We start from the raw sequence: 24,901 nt of genomic DNA, 5'->3' as shown, positions 1-24,901 counted from the left end.
CCAAAGTGGAAACAAACAGAGCACGTGTGTGACCTCACTTACCATCTTTTTGTTACTCTACTTCAACAGGTCAAGAAAGGGAGAGAGAAGGTAGAAGCGAGAGTCAGAAAAGGCCTACATAAAATCCCCACTGAAAGGTCTAAACACACAAGCAACAGAGACAGTTAGGCTGAGGTCAGATGCAGTACTACTATATCTTATGGTGTTAATTATCAGGGCCAAATGAACTCTGTAAGAATTAAGTAGATGATTTAAATTTCCATTGTCTTAGTCTACCATCACATTTTAGCTAACAAGACTTACAAATAAATATAAGTCAATTCACTAAGCACGGGAATTCCAAAATGTTCTTTAGTTCATTACTCAATTTAAGAAAAACATGGACAATACATGTCTAGCTGAGTAGGTCAGAGTTTAGTTCAGGAGTGTTTATCTAAACCCTAGTAGTCAAGTGAAGGGAAACCCTTAAAGACATGAAAGAGCTGAAGTAAAAACACAGAGGGACACTCCATCAGCAGTCGCTACTGGGATAGTCCCTGGAAAATGACTCACAAGAAAACTGTTCGTTTTATTACTTAGCCTTAAAAAGCAAGAAAATAAATAGGTGAGAAGAAATGTGCTGTTTTTGTTGTGTTGGAGAATAAAAATGGCTACATAGGATATTTCTCTGAACCTCAAAAATGTTATCATTCATAAAAATGTTCAAAGGCCAGACTCTAAGTAAAATGCACTCTTTACACTCAGTTTTCCCTCATCACATTACTAGCTGAATTTCAAATTGAAGTCCTTTCAAGACAGAATCTGCCAGGCTTCCTGATGAAGGCCTTTAATCTTACACTTGGAGGCAGAAGCAGGTTCTCTCTGAGTTCAAGGCCAGCCAAGGACACATAGTAAGACCTTGTCTCCAAAAAAAATAAAAATAAAAAAGATAAAATTCAATCAGAATGAAAATTTATGAAAAGAGAAAAAGGAATCTGACAAAATTTCCCTGCAAAGCCTTTCCTAAAACGTCTCATACTGAGTGAACTACTTGGTTTTGGAAACCTACCAAAGGCCAGAATTCACTTTTAGGTTTTTTTTAAAAAAAACACAGAATCTACGTTTCCATGTGTATTTTTATTTATTACGTAACTCGGTTCTCGAGCTCCCACAGTTGAGACCTAGAACACAGTAATTTATCTCTATCGTCTATTACACTCATCACTTTTCTCAGCACCTCAAACAAATATCCCAAAGATATACACCCTGAGTCTTGCCAAAGACTATCCAAACAGGACCAAACAGTGTTAACTATTTAAAAAAGAAAGAAAGAAAAGCCTCACTAAAAAAGCCCCTAAATTCTACTTTTTATATAATCTGGACCCTGTCTACCTTAAGAATGTAGTCAATTCGTGATCTTTTAATTAGTCTATTTCTTATAAAATAATGTGACTCCTGCTTGATTTCTAGCTCAGTGGAAGGAATATTTGTTGAGCCTCTCATGTAAAGTATTGGCTAATGACAACTTGTCCTCCTCTTCCATTACGGAAAGACAAATAGTGTTAAGATCAAATAAGGAGCTGCCTGGTTTCCTCCCGCACATTATGAAAATCAACTGTAATGGGGAGAAGAGGAACCAGGCCTAGACTTCTGGGTTTTCCTGACTGACTGCATGAAAGAGTAGGAGATCAGAAAAGCCCCACGTCTCAGAGACACCAAGACGGCATAGGCACTAATATATATCAATTTTGTACTTAATTCTAAAGCTAATGTTTTTTTATACTCCATATCATAATGGCACCATGCTATACATAAACAAAAAGATAAAATTAACTTCAGGGGGGGTTTTGCCTTTGTTGAGGTATTACTATACATTAAAATTACGAGAAATTCTGTTCTCTTCTCTGCTTTTCCTGACATTGTACTTACACTATTTAATTCAAAGATCACCTCACACATCCTCATGGTTATTTAACAACGAATAAAACATTACCTTGATTTCAATGTTTCCCACTTTGGTGGTTGATCTGATAATAGGTCTTCCAACCAAAGCTGGGAAGATGTGTTCCGGAAAGTTAGAGCCTGCATATCCACACTTCACAAACTGGAAGGAAACAGTAAAGAGTGGGTTAGTGTTAGTGTTAGTGTTAGTATCCAAGCATTTACTATTTAAAAGCAGTATCAGAAAATAACACTTTGCTTTCAAACCATCCAAAGTGGTCCCCCATTATATTCTCGCTCCATCTCTTTAAGTTCTCCCAAGTACCAAGTACTCTCAGACCTTGTCATAGTTGGGTTGCTATTGTTGTGATCAAACACCATGACCAAAGCAACTTGGGGAGGAAAGGGTTGATTTGGTTTACATTCCCACATTACAGTCCATCACTGAGGGAAGTCAGGACAGGAACTCAAACAGGACTGGAACCTGGAGGCAGGAGCTGATGCAGAGCCCATGGAGGAGTGCTAATACTGGCTTGCTCCCCATGGCTTGCTCAGCTGCTTTCTTACAGACCTCAGAACCACCCACGGGTTGCCCCATGCACAATGGACTGGGCCCTCCCCCATCGATTACTAATTATGAAATGCCCCACAGGCCTGCCCACAACCCAATCTTAAGGAGGCATTTCTTTTTCTTTTTTTCTTTTTCGTTTGCTTGTTTCCGGACAGGGTTTCTCTGTGTAGCCCCGGCTGTCCTGGAACTCTCTCTGTAGACCAGGCTGGCCTCAAACTCATGGAGATCCACCTGACTCTGCTTCCTGAGTGCTAGAATTAAAGGCATACACCACCACCACGCAGCTAGAGGCATTTTCTTAATTGAGGTTCCCTCTTCTCAGCTGACTAGCTTATGTCAAGCTGACTTAAAACTATTTAGAACAGAGTTCATATCTAGTTTTGGGGTAACTGCTTCCTTAGTGCCTAAGTGCCCTAAGAATGTAAGGTGCTCAAGCAGGGAGCTAAACTGAGTGATTCGTGCTGGAGCCTGATGCCTGAAAGAAGCTTCAGCACACAGTGCTCACTCAGGAAGTCTCTAGAAATGGACACATCCACTCAACAAATGCTAAGGAATTTTTAAAGGAGAAATGATAGAAAATGAACACAATAAAAGCTTCAATTCAGCCTGGCAGTGGTGGTGCACACCTTTAATCCCAGCATTCCAGCGGCAGAGACAGGTGAACCCCTGAGTTGGAGGCCAGCCTGGTCTACAGAATGAGCTCCAGGACAGCCAGGGCTACACAGAGAAACCCTGTCTCGAACAAACAAAATAAAACAAACAACGAGAGCAGCTCTGATTCGAAACCAGGCTTTTAAGGTTTTTGTATTTTATTTCATGTGCATTGGTGTCCTGCCTACAAGCATGTTTGTGTGAGAGTATCAGACCCCCAGAAATGGAGTTACAGATAGCTGTGAGGTGCTGGGAATTGAACCTGGGTCCTCTAGAAGAGCAACCAGTGCTCTTAACTGCTGAGCAGTTTCTCTAGCCCATAAAGGTTCATTTGTTTTACTTTCTTAAAGTGCTAGGGATAGAACAGAGGGTCTTGTGTGTGCTAGGTAAGTGTTTTACCACTGAACCACATCCCCAGCCCGAAACCAGGCTTTTAAATATCCACTCATTTAAGCAACCTCATTTTACAAAAACGAAAAAAAAACCCAATGGTATATGGACTAACATCATGTGTATTTTCACATGTAAAATTGTCATATTAGCTATTTTCATTTTAATATTTAGTAATACCAGGTAACTATTTCATATTCAAGCAAGACCCTTCTCCAAGGACTACATCAGTGATTCTAATGATTCTTTCATTTCACACATAAGAAACTTTGTAGTTTAGGAGATTTAGAAACCACACTAAAACTTAAAATGGAAAGCTGGGTGTGGTGATTCATGTGCTATGATTACAGGCATGTGCCACCATGCCTGATGAGGAATCTCTCCCTCCTTTTTTGAGATACAGGACATTAGACATGTTAGGCAAATGCTCTACCTCTGAGCTACAGCACTCAATATATTTTTCAAGAACAGACACTGAATCAAGGTATGGCAGTGTACGCTGTAATCTAAGCACAAAGGAAGCAGACAGGAGAACTACAAGTTCAAGGCCACCCTGGTCAACAGCAATTTCCAAGTCAGCCAGGGCTCCTTAAGACTGTGTGAAAAGGAGATGTCTCGAGGAAAAGACAAGTAAAACTTTCAGATAGGAGGATGTTACGGTTGAGGACGTGGTTGAACACTTGGCCCCCAGCTGGTGGTCTCTTTAGGTAGACATGTACTCTAATAGGTAGGACTCAGGAAGGAAGTGGGTTATGAGAGGTAGGTCTTAGCAGTTAGAACTCAGTCCTACTTCTGGCTACATCTCTCTCTCTCTCTCTCCCCATTTCCTCATCTACCAAAATGTGAGCAAGCACCTCACATTCCCTCTGCCATAAACAGGAACTGATCCTGCCATCATGCCTTCCCTGACACCATGGGCAGAATTACCTTCTGAACTATGAGCCAAATAAGCCTGTCCTCTTTTAAGTTATTTTGATGAGGTACTGGTTCAATGACCAGAAAAATAACTAATATACAGGAAGATGTTGTATCAAGAAAGGAAATGCTGGGGGCTGGAAAGCTGGCTCAGTGGTTAAGAGCACTGCTTTTCCAGAGGACTTGGGTTCAATTCCTAGCACCCACATGGCAGCTCACAGCTAACACCCTCACACAGACATACATGCAGGCAAAACACCAATGCACATAAAATAAAAATAAATAAATAAATGGAAATACTATCAAAATCTTCACAACATTAGTAAGGTCTTCATCCAATGCATGCTAAATTACAAGGATTTTTGTGTTTACTGAGAATGCCTGTAACAGAGGTACACATTAAATGACTGGTAGGTATTAAAAGAACCGTTCATTTACAAGCATGAGATTATGGTTATTTTAAAATACAAATATAGCTGGTGGGTTCCCTATCCATCCACGGACTCAACTAATCATAGATCAAAATATCTGAAGCAGGACCAATGTGATGCCTTAGGAGGTAAAGGCACTTGTTGCCCAACCTGACGACCTGAGTTCAATCTTCAGGACCCACACTGTAGAAAGAGAGAATCAACTCCCACATCGCTGTCCTCTGAACTCTACATAGATGCTGTGGCATGTGAGCCCCTCCATTCACAAATAAATACAATAAAAATGTCTAAATCATATCTAAAAACACCTTTAACCTTACCATTACTTCCTAAACACTAGGAAATAACTATTTAGAAAAGGTTTAAGTTGTGTTAGGACTGTGCACTGATGGAACACTTCTGTAATCCTAGTACTCTGGAGGTGGTGGTAGGAGGACAGGTGTTCAAGGCCAGCCTTAGCTGGCCAAACTTAACATGGAATTTGAGGCCAGCCCGAACTGCATGAGACCCTGGCTCGAAACCATAAACAACTATGACAGCATTGAGTTAGGTAATAGACTTAAGGTCATACACAAATATTATGCTACCTTATGAACAACTGTGTGTGCGTGTGTGTATGTGTGTGTGTGTGTGTGTGTGTGTGTGTAAAAAGAGGAGGACGGAGACAGAGATACACGGGGAGATGGGGTGAATCAATTCCCTACAGAAAGTCCACTGTTGTGTGGCATCAGGGACCACACACTTTTAGAAGAACTAAGGAGAAACAGTACTTGAAAAGGTGGGCAGAGAGCCAGGTCTGGCAACACACACTTGCACCTGGAAAGCTCAGGCAAGACTGTTTTCAAGTCCAAGGGCAGTCTGTGCTGTGCCCTAACACTCTAACGCAAGCCAACGGAAGAAACTCTGAAGACCAACAGAAAGTACTACATTGGTACCCACTCAAAGTGTGTAACCGCGGGCTCACAAACCACACCCTCCTCCTCCCCGTCACTAGTGCCCTCTGTTGGCTCAGTTTCACCTCTACTTTCATGACACACTAAAACAAGATTTTGGGTATCTATTAAAAAAGTCTACGATCCACAAATGACAGAAAACATGGTCTTTATCGAGTCTTCTTCACTTAATATGATCTATAATTGCATCCATTTCCCTGCAAATGACGTAATTTCATTCTTTAGAGCTGAAATTCTTCTGTGACTATACAGAATAGTTTATCAATTCATTTGCTGCCTATTATGAACAGTGTAGCAATAAACATGGTTATTTATCTGTAGGATGTTGATTTTTGGGTAAATACTCAAGAGTGATAACTATGTCATTTGATAGTTTAGTTCTTTTTTCTTTTTTTTCCTAGTTTTTTCAAAACAGGGTTTCTCTGTATGGCCCTAGCTGGCCTTGAACTCAGAGATCCGCCTGCCTCTGCCTCCCCAAGTGCTGGGATTAAAAGCGTGCGCCACCACCGCCCGGCCTAGTTTTTTTATCTTTTGAAAACAAGTGTGTGCATGTGCCCATATACATACATGCAGACCATAGGGTAACCTCCAGTGTCATCCTCAGAAATGTCCACCTTAGCCAGGCACGGTGGCACATGCCTTTAATCTCAGCACTCGGGAGGCAGAGGCAGACAGATCTCTCTGAGTTTGAGGCCAGCCCGGTCTACAAAGTCAGTCCCAGGACAGCCAGAGCTATACACAGAGAAACCCTGTCTCAAACCACCCCCAAATAACAACTAAATAAACAAACAGAAATACCTACCTTCTTTGAGATGGGGTCACTGGCTGTGGCTTACCGACTAGACTAGACTGGCTGGCCAGCAAGCCCGGGAGCCCCCAGTCTCTGCCTCCGCAGCGCTGGGATTAAAATCCTAAACCATCGTTTGAGCATGGGTTCTAGACTGAACTCAGCTCCTCATGCCTGCAAGGCTGTTATGTATTTATAGTCTTGGGAGGAATCTCCATATCAATTTCCAAAGAGGCTTGACTAATTTTCATTCCCACCAGCAGAATGTAAGGGTTCTCCTTTCCAAAGGTGCACAGGAAATATCAATGTCCTGGCCCATAAGATGGTTCGGTGGGTAAGGGCACTTGCTAATGACCTGAGTTTAATTCCTGGGACCCACAAGGTGGAAGGAGAGAACTTATTCTTGCTTGTGGTCCTCTGACCTCCACAAACCTGTAATGTGAGCTTACATCAATCCTGCCAAAATACGAATACCTTCACTGTCTCTACAGCAGCCCTTTTGGAAACAATGATGAATCCTATTTAATTATAAATAGCCTCCCTAGAACATTCTGCTATCCAGAACTTTGTCTTTTTGAACAGAACCTCACAAATATGTTAAAATTATGATTTAAAGTAATTAAAGGTAATTACGAAAAATGTCTGAAACTAAGAATTTCAGCTCCCTGCTCCACCTTAATTCCTATTATCTCTGTCTATATATGCTTTCAGAACCTAAGTAAACCATACTATTTAGATGTTTTGTTCCATACTCACAAAGCTTAATCCTAGTTAGCTCACTGCCGGGCATTTTTTAGGTAAAGCTACACATTTGTAAAAGCACATTACTGTAGAAGTTGGTATAACAGCACATGCTTGTAAGCCAGCCTGAGCTACATAGTGAGTGTCAGGCCAACCAAAGCTTTATTCATAGTAAGACTTCTGTCTTAAATAAAAACACAATTCCTCTTGAGTTACCTCTGAAGGCACATGTCAGTATGGTCCGAAGACCTCGTAATCAGATTCTCTCCTTGCTCATCTGACAGTGGTTGAGAAATGAAATTCAGAGTATAATGTTCATCCCAAAGGAATGTTAAATAGAATTCAGGAACACTCCTTCATGCTCCCACAATGTCAACTCAAATAACTGATTAATGTGACCTAGAAAGACTTGGGGGAACAATTACCACAGAGGAAAGAAACAGCCTCTTGCTAGGTGTGGCAGTTCATGCCTGTAGTCCTAACACTCTGGAGGCTGAGGGAGAAAGACTGCAAGTTCTAAGCTAACTTGAGCTACCCTCCCCTCCTCGTGCGTGCGTGTGTGCATAAAATCTCTCACACGCGTCTCCTAAATCATAACATTTCTATCCTCGAGTCAAAACCCAGCTTAACTGATAACTAAGCTGAAATAATAAAAAAAAAACTCACAGAAAATATTCCCACCATACTTCCACCATATAAATTTTAGTATAAAGTCTGTCATTATCATCAGCCTACTGTCATAATTTCCACAGACATTTTGAATGTACAAAACTAAAATACTATTTGAATACAAAAATCTTATGTTTAACCTTAATGAAGGCCAATAAAGTGCTTTTAGAGCCAGCACTCCGAGGAGCAAGATCTTAGTTCAAGGCCAACATGGCTTTCAACAAGGATAATCAAAACAACAGCAAACCCCTCAAAATTAACAGATACAGAATTCCCCATTAATCACGATGAAACGCTCACTTGTATGGGTATAAACAGTCTCGAAGAAAATTAGAAGTTGGTTAGAGATATAGCTCAGTAGTACAGGGCTTGCTTAGCATGCACAAGGCAATGGGTTGGAATGCCAGCACTACCAAAGAAACAAGTATGACTAGAAGGCTAATCTACACAAAGGGGAGGCTATAACAAAGGGGAGGGGACCCTGCGAAGGGGTAAAGTAAATCCTGGTACAGGGAGGAGACTGCTAAGGTTGATTGGTCTCCCTGCCACTCACACATACACACAATAGCAAAGGAAAGGGTCAGGTCACATCAATGTCTTCTGATTACAACTGTGCAGCTGTTCATATCTTAAAATTCTTTTTAGGGGCTGGAGTTAAGAGCACTAGCTACAGAGCTCATGGCTGGATTAACCCATACATGAGGTCCTCCTGTCAAACTGAGATGCTCCTCACTGAAAAGGAACAAACTGCTCTAAAGCCAGAAGAAGTTGCACAGAAGAAAAAGATATCCCAGAGCTGGGCAGTGGTGGTGGCACATGCCTTTAATCCCAGCACTTAGGAGGCAGAGGCAGGCGGATCTCTGTGAGTTCGAGGCCTGCCTGGGCTACAGAGTGAGTTCCAGGACAGGCACAAAGCTACACAGTGAAGCCCTGTCTCGAAAAACCAAAAAAGGAAAAAGATATTCAAGAAGAAACTGAAGATACAAAAACTTATGGCACAGGGATAAATTCAGCATAAAATAAATGCAGATAAAAGTTAAAAAAAAAAAAAAAAAGAGTACTAGCTGCTTTTCCTACAAGACTAGGGTTCAGTAATTCCCAGCACCCATGTGGCAGCAGCTCACAACTGTCTGTAACTACAATTCCAGGGGATGTGATGCCCTCTTCTGACTTCCATGGGCATCAGGCATGCCAGTGACACCCATAAACATAAAACAATTAAAAATTTTTGAATAGTAAGTTATTTTAAAAAATTTTAAACTACATTTTAAAAACTGTGTGTGTGCACATGTGAGTTCCCTGGTACTTTGCTCCCCTTCTCTATAGGGTCTCAGGAATCAAACTCAGGTTGGCAACAAGCACCTTCACCTGCTGGTCAGCTCAAGGGCCCTTCAAGTTCTCCATATACTTTAAGCGAGGAAACCTTTTCCAAGTACCCCAGAAGACAAAAAAACGAGACCCCTGAAACTGCAGAAACAAACCATTATAAACCACTATCACCGCTTTTCCAAAGCAGGAGGAGGAAAAGGAGGAGGAGGGAAGAGGGAGGAGGAAAATCAGACTTCAAATTAAAGCTACTACAAATAGGGGGTGGGGGGAAAGTAAATACTTAATAAGAAACTATCCCTGGGGGTGGGGATGTAGCTCAGATAGCACAGTGCTCACCTACCATGCACTAAGCCTTGGGCTGGTTTCCCAGCCCATACACCAGGCATGGTGGCACGTGAGAGGTGGAGGAAGGACAGAAGTTCAAGGCTGTCCTCAGCTATGTGGCAAGCTGGAGGCCAGCCCAGACTCCAGACCCTTCTTTCAAAAACAGACACCCTCACCACCTACCCACTCTTCCAGTAGCTCGGTGGCAGCAGATGCTGTCTTGGGAGTCCAGCGCCAGCATTTCTAAAGGCACGAGACATTCCACCAATACAGTAAAAACCATACTATTCCACATTATTTCACATTTGAATGCATCAGGCTCCAATAATATGAAAACAATTCAATTCAGCAACGTAAAATTAATAGGCAAGCTAAACTCAAAAAAAATTTTAAACAGCCATGATATAACAAAATACAAAGAAAATATTCTTTTCTATGATACTCTTTGGGTATCACTTTAATCAGTGACATTCCTCCTGCATGTCGATCATGTTAAGGCTGGTGACTTAGTTCTGTGTGCAACAGGCTGTGTTTGAGAACAGATTTGACCATATATAGTTTCTTCCTTGTAGCACTGTGGTTTAAGCAGGCTCTCTACTTCCTCCTGAGTCATCAAATAGTAAGAGGCACAGTGTTCCTTAAGGCAAAATGAACAAAGGGCCTGTCTACATTTGCTATCAAAGCAACCTTTTCCTTAAAAAAGATTCAAAGCTGGGCAGTGTGACACATGCCTTTAATCCCAGCACTCAGGAGGCTGAAGCAGGCAGACCTCTGTGAGTTCAAGGCCAGCCTGGTTTACAGAGCAAGATCCAGGACAGCCACGGCTACACACAGAGAAACCCTGCCTCTAAAGCAAAACAAGGGGGTGGGGATTTAACTCAGGGGTAGAGCACTTGCCTAGCAAGTGCAAGGCCCTGGGTTCGATCCTCAGCTCCAGTTTTTTTTTTAAAAAAAAAGGCAAAACAAACAAAAAACACTTTTATTTTTAAATATTTTATTAGTTTTTTGAGAGTTTTGTAAACATGTTTTGACCATATTCACCGTGCTGCCCCCAGGTCAACACCCCCTCCCTTCCCATTCAACTGTCTTTGTTTTCCACCAAGGCAAGTATGTCCAAATATTCTTGGGTACATAGCCTTCCATGGGAGTGTGGCTGACTTCTCAGGGGCTACATTATTAGAGAAAATGGTCTGTCTGCTTGGCTGGGGTGGGATGCAGGAATTGGGCCTGGTTTGCATGGGTCTTGTGCATGCTGTCACACTGCCGAGTCCTGGTGTCCAGTAGTACTGTTTCCTTGTGGTCACCACTGCCTTGGGCTCCTCCTCCTTCCACTGCCTCTTGTGTAATGAATGACTCCTGGGCCTCTGGAGACAGGGTATCGCTATGTAGACCAGGCTAGCCTTGAATTGGTGATTTTCCTGCTTTAGTCTCCCAAGAGCTGGAAGTTGTACCCAGCAGGATTTTCTTGTCTTTTGAGACAAGGCCTCATGTGACCCAAGCTGATCTTGAATTCCTGATCCTTCTGCCTCTCCACCCCAAGCACTGGAATTACAGGCATGCTCTATCACACTCACTGGGATTTCTAACCTCCCCTTGAGCTCATTTGTTTTGTATTTTTCCCTTAATAATTGGTGGTGCTTTTATTTTAACTTCACAGTGGCCATTCTTATTTGAGGCAATGGTTGTTCTATAAGACCACTGCCTTTCACAAGGCAAAACTCAAGTTCTTGTTTTGTTTTTAGTTTGTTTGGTTTTGGTTTTTCGAGACAGGGTTTCTCTGTGAAGTTTTGGTGCCTGTTCTGGATCTCACTCTGTAGACCAGGCTGGCCTCGAACTCACAGAGATCTGCCTGGTTAAAGGTGTGTGCCACCACCACCCAGTGAAATTTTTGTTTTGTTTTTACTTAAAATATTCCTAAACCCAACATATAAGTTAGCAAAAGCCTGATAAAACAGACTACAATCAATTACAAATGTGAATTTTAAGTATAACATTCTTCCAGCACTATAAATGTCTATGTCTAACCATCCAACTTTATTAAGCATTGTGCCAGCAACACAGAAGTCACTTGGGAAATCTGCATTTTGTTGGGGAATGATGTCACTGTTGGTGAGTTTATACTGAAGTTTATATTAACACCAGGAACCTGGACTCAATTTGAAAGGAATCAAATCTCACAGGTAAAGAGGTATCCTGACTTTTGCCTAAATGGCTACTTTCAGAAGCCCTATTCTAGAAAGCAGGTTTCCTTCTCTGGGCTACTGAGACAAGGGTCTAGTTGTGGGTAATGGGAAAAGAGAGCAGGCCTAGCATCTAGCATGTGATCAAAAGAACAAATCTATACTTCCAGTATCCAATTATGTGCCTGTGAGAGGGATTAAAATTTTAATATCTTCTGGCTGGAGAGATGTAGTCAAGAGCACTCGTTCTTGCCAAGGATCTAGGTTTGATTCCCAGTATGCACAAGGTGCCTCATAATTATCCAAGAGTCTGGAACCAGAGAATCCAACCCCCTCGGGCACCAGACACACATATGCAGGCAAAACACCCATGCACACAAAAATATAACAAATCTTTAAATTTATTTTATTTAACTTTTTAGGGTTGGGGACATCTCAGAAAGAGCATTTACCGCCCGTGTCCAAATCCTTGGGTTCAATTCCCAACATCATAAAAAAAAAAAAAAAAACAAACCCAACTTCTCAAACAGTCCGCATTTTAAAATCTAAAGCATACAAAGGTAAATGAAGCCACCATTGATTAATGATTTAAGATACTTCTGCAACCACCTCCCATGTGCAGGGATTATAGGTATAGGCCACATTTGGTTTGTACAGTGCTGGAGATGGACCCCGATTTCTCAAACATCAGGCAAGCACTCTACCTCATGCATTAACATCTCCAGTCTCTAGTTCCTCGAGTGTACGGTGTGCACGAGGGTTCATGTGTGGATGCACGCTACGGTGCACATGTAGACATCAGAGGACATCACACATATGCCCCCATCTTTTGCTCTTTTCTTGTCCATTGCTGCATACACAGCTCCAGCTAGTTCAAAACCTTTTAGAGGTTCTCCTTTCTCTGTCTCCTACCTTATGGCAGAAGCACTGGAATTATGGTCCCAGCTTTATGTGGGTTCTGGGACTTCAAGGACAGGTGCTTAGCCCCTTTGCGTGATTAAAAAACAAACAAGCAAGCAAACAAACCCAAATCTTAATGTCTTCTTTAATATTTAATTGTAAAGACATCACCATAACTTCAGGTACCTAAATAAAAATCAAGATGAACTCAGAAGAATAAGTAGTTAAGAAAACAGATTCTAAGCAGCTCTTAGTCCTCACATTTTTTAGAAACATCACAACATTCCTAACTGTGATATGATTTAAGTCAGAGCTATATATGAATGGATATGAGTATCAAAGCTATTTCATTCATAGCCATCAACATCTATAAAAAATATGGATAAAGTTTATAAATAACTACAAGAGTAATACCAAATACAAAATGCTTTTCCCTTCATTTATTCCACAGTAACTGATCTTTTTGCCCGAATGAATAGGATTTAAAAAAAAAAAAAAAAAAAAGGTGGGAGTCTCACTCTGTAGTCACTCTGCCTCCCAAGTGCTGGCATAAAAAGACTATGCCACCACTGCAGTCCTTTTAACATTTTAAAGACTTATTTCTATTTTAGGTGTATGTGTGTTTTACTTGCATAATTTCTATTTTAGGTGTATGTGTGTTTTACTTGCATAATTTCTATTTTAGGTGTATGTATGTTTTACTTGCATATTTGCATGTGTTCCATACGTGTGCCTGGTACCCACAGAAGCCAGAAGAGGGCACTGGATGCCCTGGAACTAGAGTTACAGAAGGCTGTAAGCTGTCATGCAAGATGATGGGAATCAAACTCAGGTCCTCTGCAAGATCGACAAGTGCTCTTAACTGCTGAGCCATCTCTTTGGTACCAAAGTAGCAATTTTTTTTTTGGGGGGGGGGCGGTGTTTTCAAGACAGGGTTTCTCTGTGTAGCCTTGGCTGTCCTGGAACTAACTCTGTAGACCAGGCTGGCCTTGAACTCAGAGATCCACCTGCCTCTGCCTCTCAAGTGCTGGGATTAAAGGCATTCGCCGCCGCCGCCACCACGCGGCCCAAAGTAGTATTTTTTTTAAATAGCACATTTTTAATAAGAATTTTAGAAAAGTTTAAATGTTTATAATTTAGTTTAAATAGAACGCAACAATACATGCTTTGTTAAAAAAAAAAATCTTTCTCAGCTGGGCAGTGGTGGCACATGCCTTTAATCCCAGCACTCGGGAGGCAGAGCCAGGTAGATCTCTGTGAGTTCGAGGCCAGCCTGGGCTACAGAGTGAGTTCCAGGACAGGCTCCAAAGCTACACAGAGAAACTCTGTCTCGAAAAACCAAAAAATAAATAAATAAATCTTTCTCCTGACAATTTAGAAGCTTTATGAAACTCTACCCTAACTTTCCTTACTGCTTTATCCTGTATCTCAAAGAATATGAAATGCATTTTATGTATCCCTACATGAAGTCTGCAAACATAAATATCTTTAATGAAGACACATAAATGGGTTTGCTTAAAAACTTTTATGTTTCTAAATCTTAGGCATATCACCACAGCAGTGATAAGGATGTCCCTCTGTATTACAATACTTACTCTACTATAGTCTCATTTTAACTTAGCTTAAATGAAGCTGGTACAATAATTGCCAAAGTCTGTAATAAATTCAATCAACGGCCGTAGAATGGCAGTGACTATCAGGTCCTTTTCCCCCTCAACAACCTGGCTTCCAAAGCGACAGTTCAAGTAAAATCTTTAATTCGTATTGTCACATTTGTGGCAGAGAAGTCACAAATTGTCGTAACACTAAAATAGTTAGAAATCACTAAAGAATTCATTCAAAAGAAACATTTTCATCTTCAAAATTGGGAATTGATGCTCCAAACACATTATTTAAACGACAGAAAGAAACCACTTGCAAATAGTTTCTAAATCAGCGCTTTGGTCTGATTTTCACAATTTTAGGATCTTTAAAACTAAGGTCTGTATCCTGCACTGACAGAGGGGGAAAAAAAAAAAAGGCAGGCAGGGAGGAGGAACCAGAACTGATTCACTTCCCACTAACTGGAGAGCTCCTAGGTCTCCTAAGTCTTCCCACAGAAACGACGATCTATGAGGGGTTGCATGCAGAGGACAGGGTGAAGCTGGAGCTGCCCACCGTCCCTCCAAACCACTGGCGACAAGGGCAGCCCACGCACTCTCCTGGGGCAGACGGGAAGCCGAGAGCTAGGGCCGCGGCCCAGGGCCTGACAGCACTTCCCCTTTTCTCTGCGGAACCCGTTTCCTGCCTCGCATTCGGCATCTTCAGCTACACAGGAAGAGGAAGGCCGCTGGGTCTTGTACGGACACAGGCGAGGCTCCGAAATGGAGACCTCTCACCACCCAGGAACCGGGCCCACCCCCACCCAGACCCACACAGGGTCACGGTTCTCGGGGCGCGGGCGGGCGCTCGGGGGCGGATGGGGAGCGGCCTCGCCGCTTTCGGGTGCACTAAGGACCACCTAGCTCCGGGCCACCGGCTCCCCCGCGGCTACGGCGAGCGCCCGCCCGTCCGCCCGTCCGCCCGCCCGCCCGCGCCCCCAGCGAGCGTCCCCCGAGAACCCGCCCGCTCGCCCGCGCCCCCGCAGCGCAGCCCCGTAGCCCAGGGTCCACGCGCACCCCGCACATATACGCGGCCACCCCGCCGGGTCTTACCCCAGTGCCGTTGTCGCACACCACCACCTTCCTGCCCTGGCTGTCCATGGTTCGCCCTGGAGAGCCGCCGCCCGGCTTGGCCTGCTTCCTCCTCCACGAGGCCCCGCCCTCGGCCCGTCGCTCCTCCCACGCCGGAAGTCCCCGTCCGGCCGCCGCTCCAAGCAAGGGGTGATTGGCAGCCGAGAAGGCCAATGAGCATTGGCCGGCGCTGGCGCGCCCTCTCGCAGCGCTCTGCTTCCGGCGCTGCGCCCGACGTGCGGGGCGGTGGCTCTGTCCCAGGTGTCTCGGGACTAAGGGCGCGGCCGGGCCGCCTGTAGTCGAGGCAGGCCGGGGAGGGGGCGCAGGTGTGCCGTGGAGAGGGGTGGAGCAGCCGGCTGGGAAGACCGAAAGCCACCTGGAGGTCCCGAGGCGGCATGTGTCATTGCTCCTAGGCCTTGGCGGAGACACCCACACCTGTTGCAAACCTTGCGTTTATTCCATACCTCCGGTTGCAGCCCGCCGGGATGCTTTCGTTTGTTTCGGCTTCACCGCTTCGCACTTCCTTTTTTTCAAACAGGAACTCGTTATGTTGCCAAATGCTGGCCTCAAATTCGTGACCCTCGGTAACCTCCCTTAGAAACTGGGACAAGTGCTACGCGCACCTCTTTTTAAAAATAAAAAATAAAATAAAATGTGCACACACGCAACAAAACCTCCTAGTCTCGGTTTTGAAATCAAACGACTCCAAGCCGGGCGTGGTGGCTTTAATCCCAGGAGGCCAACCTGGTCTACATAGCGAGTTCCAGGCCAGCTTAGAGCTATATAGTGAGACCCTGTCAAAACGAAAGAAAAAAGAATAAGACTTTCATTCAGCCGGACGGTGGTGGCACGCGCCTTTAGTCCCAGCAATCGGGGAGGCAGAGGCACAGGCAGATGTATCTCCGTGAGTTCAAGGCCAACTTGGTCTACAGTGCTAGTTCTATGGCAACCAAAGCTACACACACACACGAACTGTCTCCAAAAAAAAGAGTTTCATGTAATTTTAATTTTGTTTTGTTTTCTGAGACAATCCCACTGTCTATTCTTGGCTGACCTGGAGCTCAATATGTAGATCAGGCTGTCCTCTGACTCAAGAGATGGGGGGGGGGGGGCTCTCTGTCTCAAAGGCATACAGCACCATGTCCTGCACAACTCCACTTTCGATTCTGGCCCTGACAGCTAAATGTTTTGTAGTGTATACAGAATTTTGACTGTGCGGGTGATTGTGAGGATTCTGTGCTGAAGCAAGTGTTAGCTCGGTGGTAGCATTTTAACATTAAATGCAGGCTTCTGAGCCTGGTTCTCTTTATCTATAATAACTATGTCTGTCCTTTGTGATTGCCCTTGTTCTAAAACCCAGCTTGTTACATCTTTCTAAAGATTTTGCACACAGCCAAGCTGGTGGTGGTCTCAGTACTAACTAAATAGGGAATGATGAAGCTTTGGCTTTTTTTAATTTCCTCCTGTCAAGGCTCCATCACCTTACACAATATAAACTGCAAGATGGTTAGTGTATCCTATTTAATTAAACTGTAGGCCCAGCACTCCCTTGGGCTTCTAGGTAAAAGGTGAGAGATAGCCTACATAATCTTACTGGCAGAGCTTCTCAAATTTCACAGTTCTGTTACATATGTTACTATCTCAACTCAAGTACTCATTGTTGATGTGTTTCCAAGTTTAATATTTTGTCATTAGGCCAGCAACGTGGCTCAGCAAGTAAAGGTGCCTGCTTGATGACCTGAGTTCAATCCCTTGGATTCATAGTGTATGTACATACATACATATACATGTACATATACATACATATATATACACACGTACACATACATACATACACATACATACATACACACAAAACCTCAAGGACTATATATACACCTAGAATCTGGATGTTAATAGTAATTTGCTATTGAAAAGGGAACAAATGAGCTAGGGTTGTGGCTCAGTTGTGAAGTGCTTGCCTACCATGTACAAGCCTGGTTTCCATCCCCAGCCGGGAAACCATTCGGCTACCCCAGCGTCGGGAGGTGGAGGCAGCAGCAGAACAGAACAAGCACAAGGTCTGTGGGGGCAGAGATAAATTTAAATCTCTAATAGAACATGAAAAAGAGACTTTCCGTGGCCAAGTCTCCCGTCAACAGCCCGTGGAACAGCTTTTTCACAAGCTGCTTCCGGCCTTGAAGTCTAGCAAACAACTAAATGTGACCTTGGGCTGGTAAAATCAGCCAAGAAGACCGGGCTCAGGCCTGCTCTGCGTGAGAGAGGCCTAGCCTAGCTCTTCTACCTACTCTCCCCTGGGATTCCTCTTCCCCCCTCCCCTTCTGAGACAAGTCTCACTCATGTCCCAGGCCGGTCTTGCTATGCAGCCCAGGCTGAACCCTCAGCCATCCTCCTGCCTCGTACGCCTAAGTTTGAGGATTGTAGGCAAAAGCCACCACACCAGACCTCCCTTGTGGCCTTTTTTCTTTCTTTTTAAGATTTATTTGTTTTATTTGTATGTGTCTGTGAATGTATGTGTATGTAGGTACCCATGGAGGCTAGAAGGGGGCTCTGGATCCCTGGAAGCTGGAGTTACAGGTATCTTTAAGCCATCTGATTTGGATGCTGGGATCTGAACACTGGTCCCCTGGTAGAACTGTAAACTCTCTTAGCTACTAAGCCTTCTCTCTAGCTCCCCTCTTGTAGACTTCTCTGTATTTAGGAGTGATGGATGATATTGATTGTGAATTTGTATTTTAGGAGTGATGGTTAATATTGATTGTGAATTTGTATTTAGGAGTGATGGTTAATACTGATTGAGAATTTGTATTATAGGAGTGATGGTTAATATTGATTGTGAATTTGATGTCTACAATCGCCTAGGAGAGACGCCTCCAGGCACATCTGTAAGGGACTATTTAGATTAGGTGGGCCTCTGGGCATGCCTGTGAGGATTTTCTTGGTTAGGTTAGTTGAGAGAGGATGATCCATCCTAAAGGAAAGTGGCACCTAACAGAGCGTGGCACTGTTTCCTAGGCTAGAGTTCTGGATTGTTTAAAAAGAGGAAGCTCCAGCATTCATCTTCCTGTTTCCTGACTTCCAATACAGCATCTCCATCATGATGTGTAGCTGGAGAGTTTTCTCTCCATCTCCTGCCAACCCCGCCAGTCCCGGAGCCCACTTACAAAATAAACACACAGACTCTTATATTATTTAAACTGTTTGGCCTAATGGCTCAGGCTTCTAGCTATCTAGTTCTTCCATCTTAAATAAACCCATTTCTATTAATCTATAAGTTGTCACGTGGCTCGTGGCTTACCAGTATCTTACATCTTGCTCGTCATGGTGGCAGCTGGCAGGTCTCTCTCTTTCCTTCCTGTTCCTCAATTTTCCTCTCTGTTAGTCCCGCCTATACTTTCTGTCTGGCTATTGGCCAATCAGTGTTTTATTTATATAGAGCGATACCCTTGAACTATGAGCCAACTCTCTCTCTCCTCTCTCTCTCTCTCTCTCTCTCTCTCTCTCTCTCTCTCTCTCTGTCTCTCTGGCTCTGGCTCTAGCTCTCTGGCTCTCTGTTTTTCGAGACAGGGTTTCTCTGTGTAGCTCTGGTTGTCCTAGAACTCACTCTGTAGACCAGGCTGTACTCAAACTCACAGAGATCCTCCTGCCTCTGCCTCCTGAGTACTGGGACTAAAGGCGCACACCACCACCACCACCACCCCAGTCTCTCTCTCTTAAACTGCAGTTATCACAATGTTTTATCAGCAACAGGAAAAGTAACTAAGACATATGGTCCCATGGAGACTGCCTCCTACACTCCTGGTGAGTGGAGCTGTGAACCTCCTCCCTGTCTAACCTCCTGATCCCATTTTTAGATCTGGTAGAAAGGAAGGAGGTAGAAGTTACCGCTCTTTCTCTAAAACAATGGTTCTCAACCCCTGGGTCATGGCCTTTGGGGGTCAAATGACCCTTTCACAGGGGTGGCCTAAGACTATTGGAAAACACAGATATTTACATTACAATGCATAAAAGTAGCAAAATTATAGTTATAAAGTAGCAACAAAAATAAATTTATGGTCACCACAACATGAGGAACTGTATTAAGAGGGTCACAGAGTTAGGAAGGTTGAGAACCACTGCTATACAGCAATGTTTCAGTTTAGCCCAGTGGTGCTGATGGTCCACTTTGCTCCCTCATTTTGGCTGTTACTAAAACTCCTGTGTGTTCAGCATGTGACAGTTCAGGCTGTCTGGTGTGTGCCTCCTGTACCTGAGTGATGAATGGCACTGTCTCAGGTGCTCTGCCCACCTCTGAGCTGTAACAACACAAGCTCCTTAGTTTACATTACGACTTTTTGTGATGCTGGGGGATCAAACCAGGCTAGTCTGTACTACTGAGTTACATCCTCAACCATCAGCTTTATATTATTATTAATAGTAGTAATAAAATATATTACTTTATATTTTAAGCCTATAATTTGTGTGTGTGTGTGTGTGTGTGTGTGTGTGTGTGCGCGCGCGCAAGTGTGAGTACAGGTGTTCTTGGAGTGCAGAAGAAGGCATCAGAGTTGTGAGCCATCCAACATGGGTGCTGGGAAGCAAACGGGTTCTCTGCAGGAGCAGTACAAGCCCTTAACTATGGAGCCATCTCCCAGACCCCCTCGACTTCCTTACTTTACAGATGACTATACTGAGACACAGTGAATTTAAATGATGGAATAATGACTATACAGTTGACCCCTGAACAAACTGGATTTGATTGCAGAGGTCCACTTATATGTGGAATTATTTTTTTGAGGTTTACATTTGAAAAATTTTAAAGAAATTCAAAGACAAACCATGTAGCCTAGAAATGTCCAAAAAATAAAGATAGTGATATATGTCATGAATGCATAAAGTATAGGTAAATAGTCTATTTTGCCATTGTCTACCATAAACTATACAGAAATCTCTGATAAAATAGAGTTTTATCAGAGTGGAGTTTTAATAGACTGGAGAGATGGCTCAGCAGGTAAAGGTGGCTGCCACCAAGCCTGCTGACCAGAGCTTGAGAACCACGTGATCAAAGGAGAAGACCGACTCCTGCAAATTGTCCTCACAAAAGTATGGCAACGTGGTGCCCTCACTTACAGTGGAATGAACTTGTATTTTCTTTGAACATCTGTTCAAGGTATTTCATCTTTCTGTCACAGAGACAGGTTGGGATTTAGCTCAGCAGTAGAGTGCTTGCCTAGTATTCACAATAAGTGTGCACACAGGAATACTCCTGTACACACACACACACACACACACACACACACACACACACACAAACACACACCAAGTGTCTTTAAGCAAAAAGGGCCAGCAAGATGGTTCAGCGAGGGGCTGGAGAGATGGCTCATGATTAAGAGCACTAGCTGCTCTTCCAGAGGACTGGATTTCAAAGTCCAGCACCCATAGGGGAGCTCATAACCATCTGTAACGCCAATCCTAAGAGATCTATCTGATGTCCTCTCCTAGCCTCCCTGGGCACCAGGCCCACAAGTGATATACACACATCCACGCAGGCAAAACACCCATACGCATCCACTTAAATTAAAAAGAGAAAAAAAAATAGCTCAGCAATTAATAGCACTGCTAGTCGTGTAAGCTTGGCAACCTGAGTTCAATCCCCAGAGCCTCCATAAAAGTGGACGCCGAGAACTGACTCCACAAGTTGTCCTCTGCCCTCCACACATGTGCCCTTTGTCTATACACACATGATACACAGACACACCCGTGCATCATCATCATTTCAAATGTTCAAGTTTGAAAAAGGCTAAATAAGCAATTTACTCTTTGGTTGATATTTTTTATTGTTACATTAATGTAGAAAGATGATTTGTCAAGCACGTTATGGACTTTTAAAAAAACAGTTTTCTAGAAACTTGCCAGTGCTGACTGTAAGCACCGCCCCTCCCCCTCCCCCCTTTCCTTTTTTGTGTCTTTGGGTTCTGTGCACACATTTTGCTTGTGTTGTGTTTCCTGTACTTAGACATAACACAAATAGTTCATCCTTTGTCTTAGTCTCTTTTCCTGCTGCTAGGGTAAAATACCCTGAAAGAAATCTTTTTAAGGGGCACGGGCTTACTGTAGTTCTCGGTTCTAGGTTACTGTCCTCATGGTGGGGCCAACGTGTCAAGAGCTTGAAGCGTATGGTTGCATTCGGCCTTAATTCAGATGGATTAACGAATACACACTGGAGTTAATCTCACTTTCTCTATTTTTGGACAATCTAGATCCTCTGCTCAGGGAGGATGCTACTCAGAGTGGGCAAATCTTCCCACTGTTCAAGATAATCCTCCCCACCCACATCCTTGAAGGCCAGCCTGATCTAGACAATCCTCCACTGAGACTACTTTCCCAGGTGATTCTAAATTGTTTTGAGTTGGTATTTAAAAAAATGAAACATAACACCCTTCATATCTTCAGTTTCCACAGCCACAGGTCCCACCAGCCCCAAATGAAAATAGTATAGAAAAGGCTGGACAGATAGGTCAGCAATTAAGAACATTTATTTTTCTTGTAGAGGACTGGGTTCAATTCCCAGCACCCACATGATGGCTCACAACTGTCTGTAACTCCAGTTCCAGGCAATCTGATGCCCTCTTCTGACCTTTGTGGGCACCAGGCTTGCACATGGTGCACATACATACATGCAAAACACTCATGCACATAAAGTAAACAAATCTTTAAAACTTTTTTTTTTTTTTTTTTTTTTTTTTTTGGTTTTTCGAGACAGGGTTTCTCTGTGTAGCTTTGCGCCTTTCCTGGAACTCACTTGGTAGCCCAGGCTGGCCTCAAACTCACAGAGATACACCTGGCTCTGCCTCCCGAGTGCTGGAATTAAAGGCGTGCACCACCACCGCCCGGCTAAATCTTTAAAACTTTTTAAAAAATAGTGTAGAGAGTTCATCTGTATTAGAAATGAATGACTTTATAGCCACTATTCTCTAAACAATACAGACTGATAACTATTAATATTTATATTGTATTCAGTATTAAAAGTAAAACAGATGGGGGCTGGAGAGATGGCTCAGGGGTTAAGATCACTGGCTACCCTTCCAGGGGACCCAGGTTCAATTCCCAGCACCCACATGGCAGCTCATAACTGTCTGTAACTCCAGTTCCAGGGGTTCCAATACCCTTACGAAGACATGCATGCAGGCAAAACACCAATGCCCATAAAAATAAAATAAATAATTTTATTAAAGTAAACATGATTTAAAGTATGTGGGATGAGGCTGGGGATATATCTCAGATGGCAGCTTAGCATGGACGAAGCCCTGGGTTAGACCCCTAGTACAGCATAAACTAGATATGATGGCGCATACCTGCAATCCCATTCCTTAGGGGTGGAGGTGGGGGTGGGGGAGACGGATCAAAAGTTTAGTCACTCTCCTCTACATAAGAAGCCCAAGGCCTGGAACCCCCCCCCCTCTCTCATACACACACACACACACACACACACACACACACACACACACACAGAGTCTCTCTCTCTCTCTCTCTCTCTCTCCCCCCCCCCCAGGAGGATATGGGTAGGCTATATGCAAATATTATCCCATTTTAGCTAAAGAACTTGAACATCTGTGCATTTGGTGTTTGTGGTGGTGTGAATAAAAATGTGAATGTTTGGTTCCCAGTTGGTGGACTGTTTAGAAAGGATTATGACGGGTGGCCTTATTGGAGAAGGAGTGTCACTGGGGGTGAGCTTTGAGGTTTGAAAAGCCCAGGCCAAGGCAAATCTTGCTCTGTCTTTGCCTCCAATTAAACGCTTTCTTTTTATAAGAGTTGACTTTGGTCATGGTGCTTCTTCACAGCAACAGAACAATACCAAACACAGGGACCATGGGAGGAATTGATGCCTTTTTAGCAAAAGATGCTTCTAAGTGCCCATTTCAGTGAAAGCACTTAAAACACAATCTTTTTTTATTACAATTTATTTATTTGTATTTTATGTGCATTGGTGTTTTTCCTGCATGTATGTCTGTGTGAGGGTGTCCGATCTCCTAGTACAGGAGTTACAGACAGTTGTGAGCTGCCATGTGGGGGCTAGGAATTGGACCCAGGTCCTCTGGAAGAGCAGTCAGTGCTCTTAACAGCTGAGCCATCTCTCCAGCCCCAAACCCTAGTCTTTTAGTGAGTATAACATTGATTGTTATTAAGTAGTTACCACATTTTACAATAGATCTTCACCTGTATCTCTCTTACCTAACTGAAATGGTGTGTCCAGTGATCAATACTTCCCTGGTTCCCCTTCCACCCCTGGGAAACTCTATTCAGTTCTCTACTACTGAGTTAGAACTTACCATTTGTATTACATTTTTATTCATTTATCGTATGGGTTGGAGGTGGGAAGAGCTCCCATTAGGAGGAGAAGGCCTCTATCTGAGGGTTTAGTTAGTTAGTTAGTTAGTTAGTTTGTTTACTAATTTTAGAGACTTACTGGGTTGAGGCGTGAGGAGGGAGCTGGCCTGAGCCAGCTGACCCACCCCAAGGTGTTCATGTGCCTCTTTCTCCATCCCAGTGTCTGGCTAGATTCTGGCGCACAGCCTCAGAGGCTAATGAAGATCTGTTCACACAGCCCTTCCAGGCAGCTGTGCTCATTAAGTTACTGTGTAAAAGGAAGATAAAAACAGGAAACCAGAACACGGACCAGTGCATTTAAACATTGTTGGTATTCCTGGCCTGTGACTGGGGACGAACTTCTCACAGAAACAAGAACATTCCAGGCTTCTGGCCAAGACAGAGCTGATTGTCAAGGACAAGAGGCAAAAGTACTCCTTTCCCAGCACTCCCCCAAATAGCTTCTGGCTAGATTCTGTCTCCTGTTCTCATCACACGGACAGTCCAACCTACTGTATTAATAACTTTTCTATCACTGCCCTAAAAGCAATTTAAAGAATAACAGTCTTATTTGGGACTTAAGCTTCCAGAGGGATAATGGTCCATGGTGGTGATGAATGGTAGCAGGCACAGGTAGCTGGAACAGCAGTTGAGAGTTCACATCTTGGACCACAAACTGGAAGCAAAGAAAGTATACTAGAAATAGACACCTTTGTAAGCTCAAAGCTGGTCTCCAGTGACACACTTCCTCAGCAAGGCCACACCTCCTAAGTTTCACCAAACAAGTCCACGCACCACCTGGGGACCAAATATTCAAATGCCTGAGATGTGTGGGGAACATCTCATTCAAACCCCCACACCTGTTTTGGAGGCTGAAGGAAGATGACATAATCCCACAGGTTCAGAGTCAGAGATGCTGTCTCAAAAATAATAAATAAATAAATAATAAATAAATAAATAAATAAATAAATAAATAAATAGAGTTAGTGTCTTAGGGTTTCTATTGCTGTGAAGAGACACCATGACCATGGCAAGTCTTAAAAAGAAAACATTTAGTTGGGGTGGCTCATTTACAGTTCC

At 43.4% G+C, this 24,901-nt stretch overlaps 1 protein-coding gene across 1 annotated transcript in view; it reads right to left on the bottom strand.

Moving 5' to 3' along the window:
- The window catches only part of Actr2 (actin related protein 2), a 50,170-nt gene extending 34,583 nt beyond the window's left edge, over nucleotides 1-15,587 (bottom strand). The window contains exons 1-2 of the mRNA XM_059275396.1: nucleotides 15,455-15,587; nucleotides 1,973-2,083 (exon numbers count right to left, since the gene is read on the bottom strand). Coding sequence (XP_059131379.1) covers nucleotides 1,973-2,083; nucleotides 15,455-15,502 — 159 coding nt within the window. The 5' untranslated portion in view covers nucleotides 15,503-15,587. The remainder of the gene's footprint in view (nucleotides 1-1,972; nucleotides 2,084-15,454) is intronic.
- Nucleotides 15,588-24,901: the final 9,314 nt, after the last annotated feature.

Source organism: Peromyscus eremicus, chromosome 10 (assembly GCF_949786415.1).
Source record: "Peromyscus eremicus chromosome 10, PerEre_H2_v1, whole genome shotgun sequence".
NCBI lineage: Eukaryota > Metazoa > Chordata > Mammalia > Rodentia > Cricetidae > Peromyscus > Peromyscus eremicus.
The sequence above is the reverse complement of the archived record's forward strand: the minus strand, read 5'-3'. Positions and strand labels throughout refer to the sequence as shown.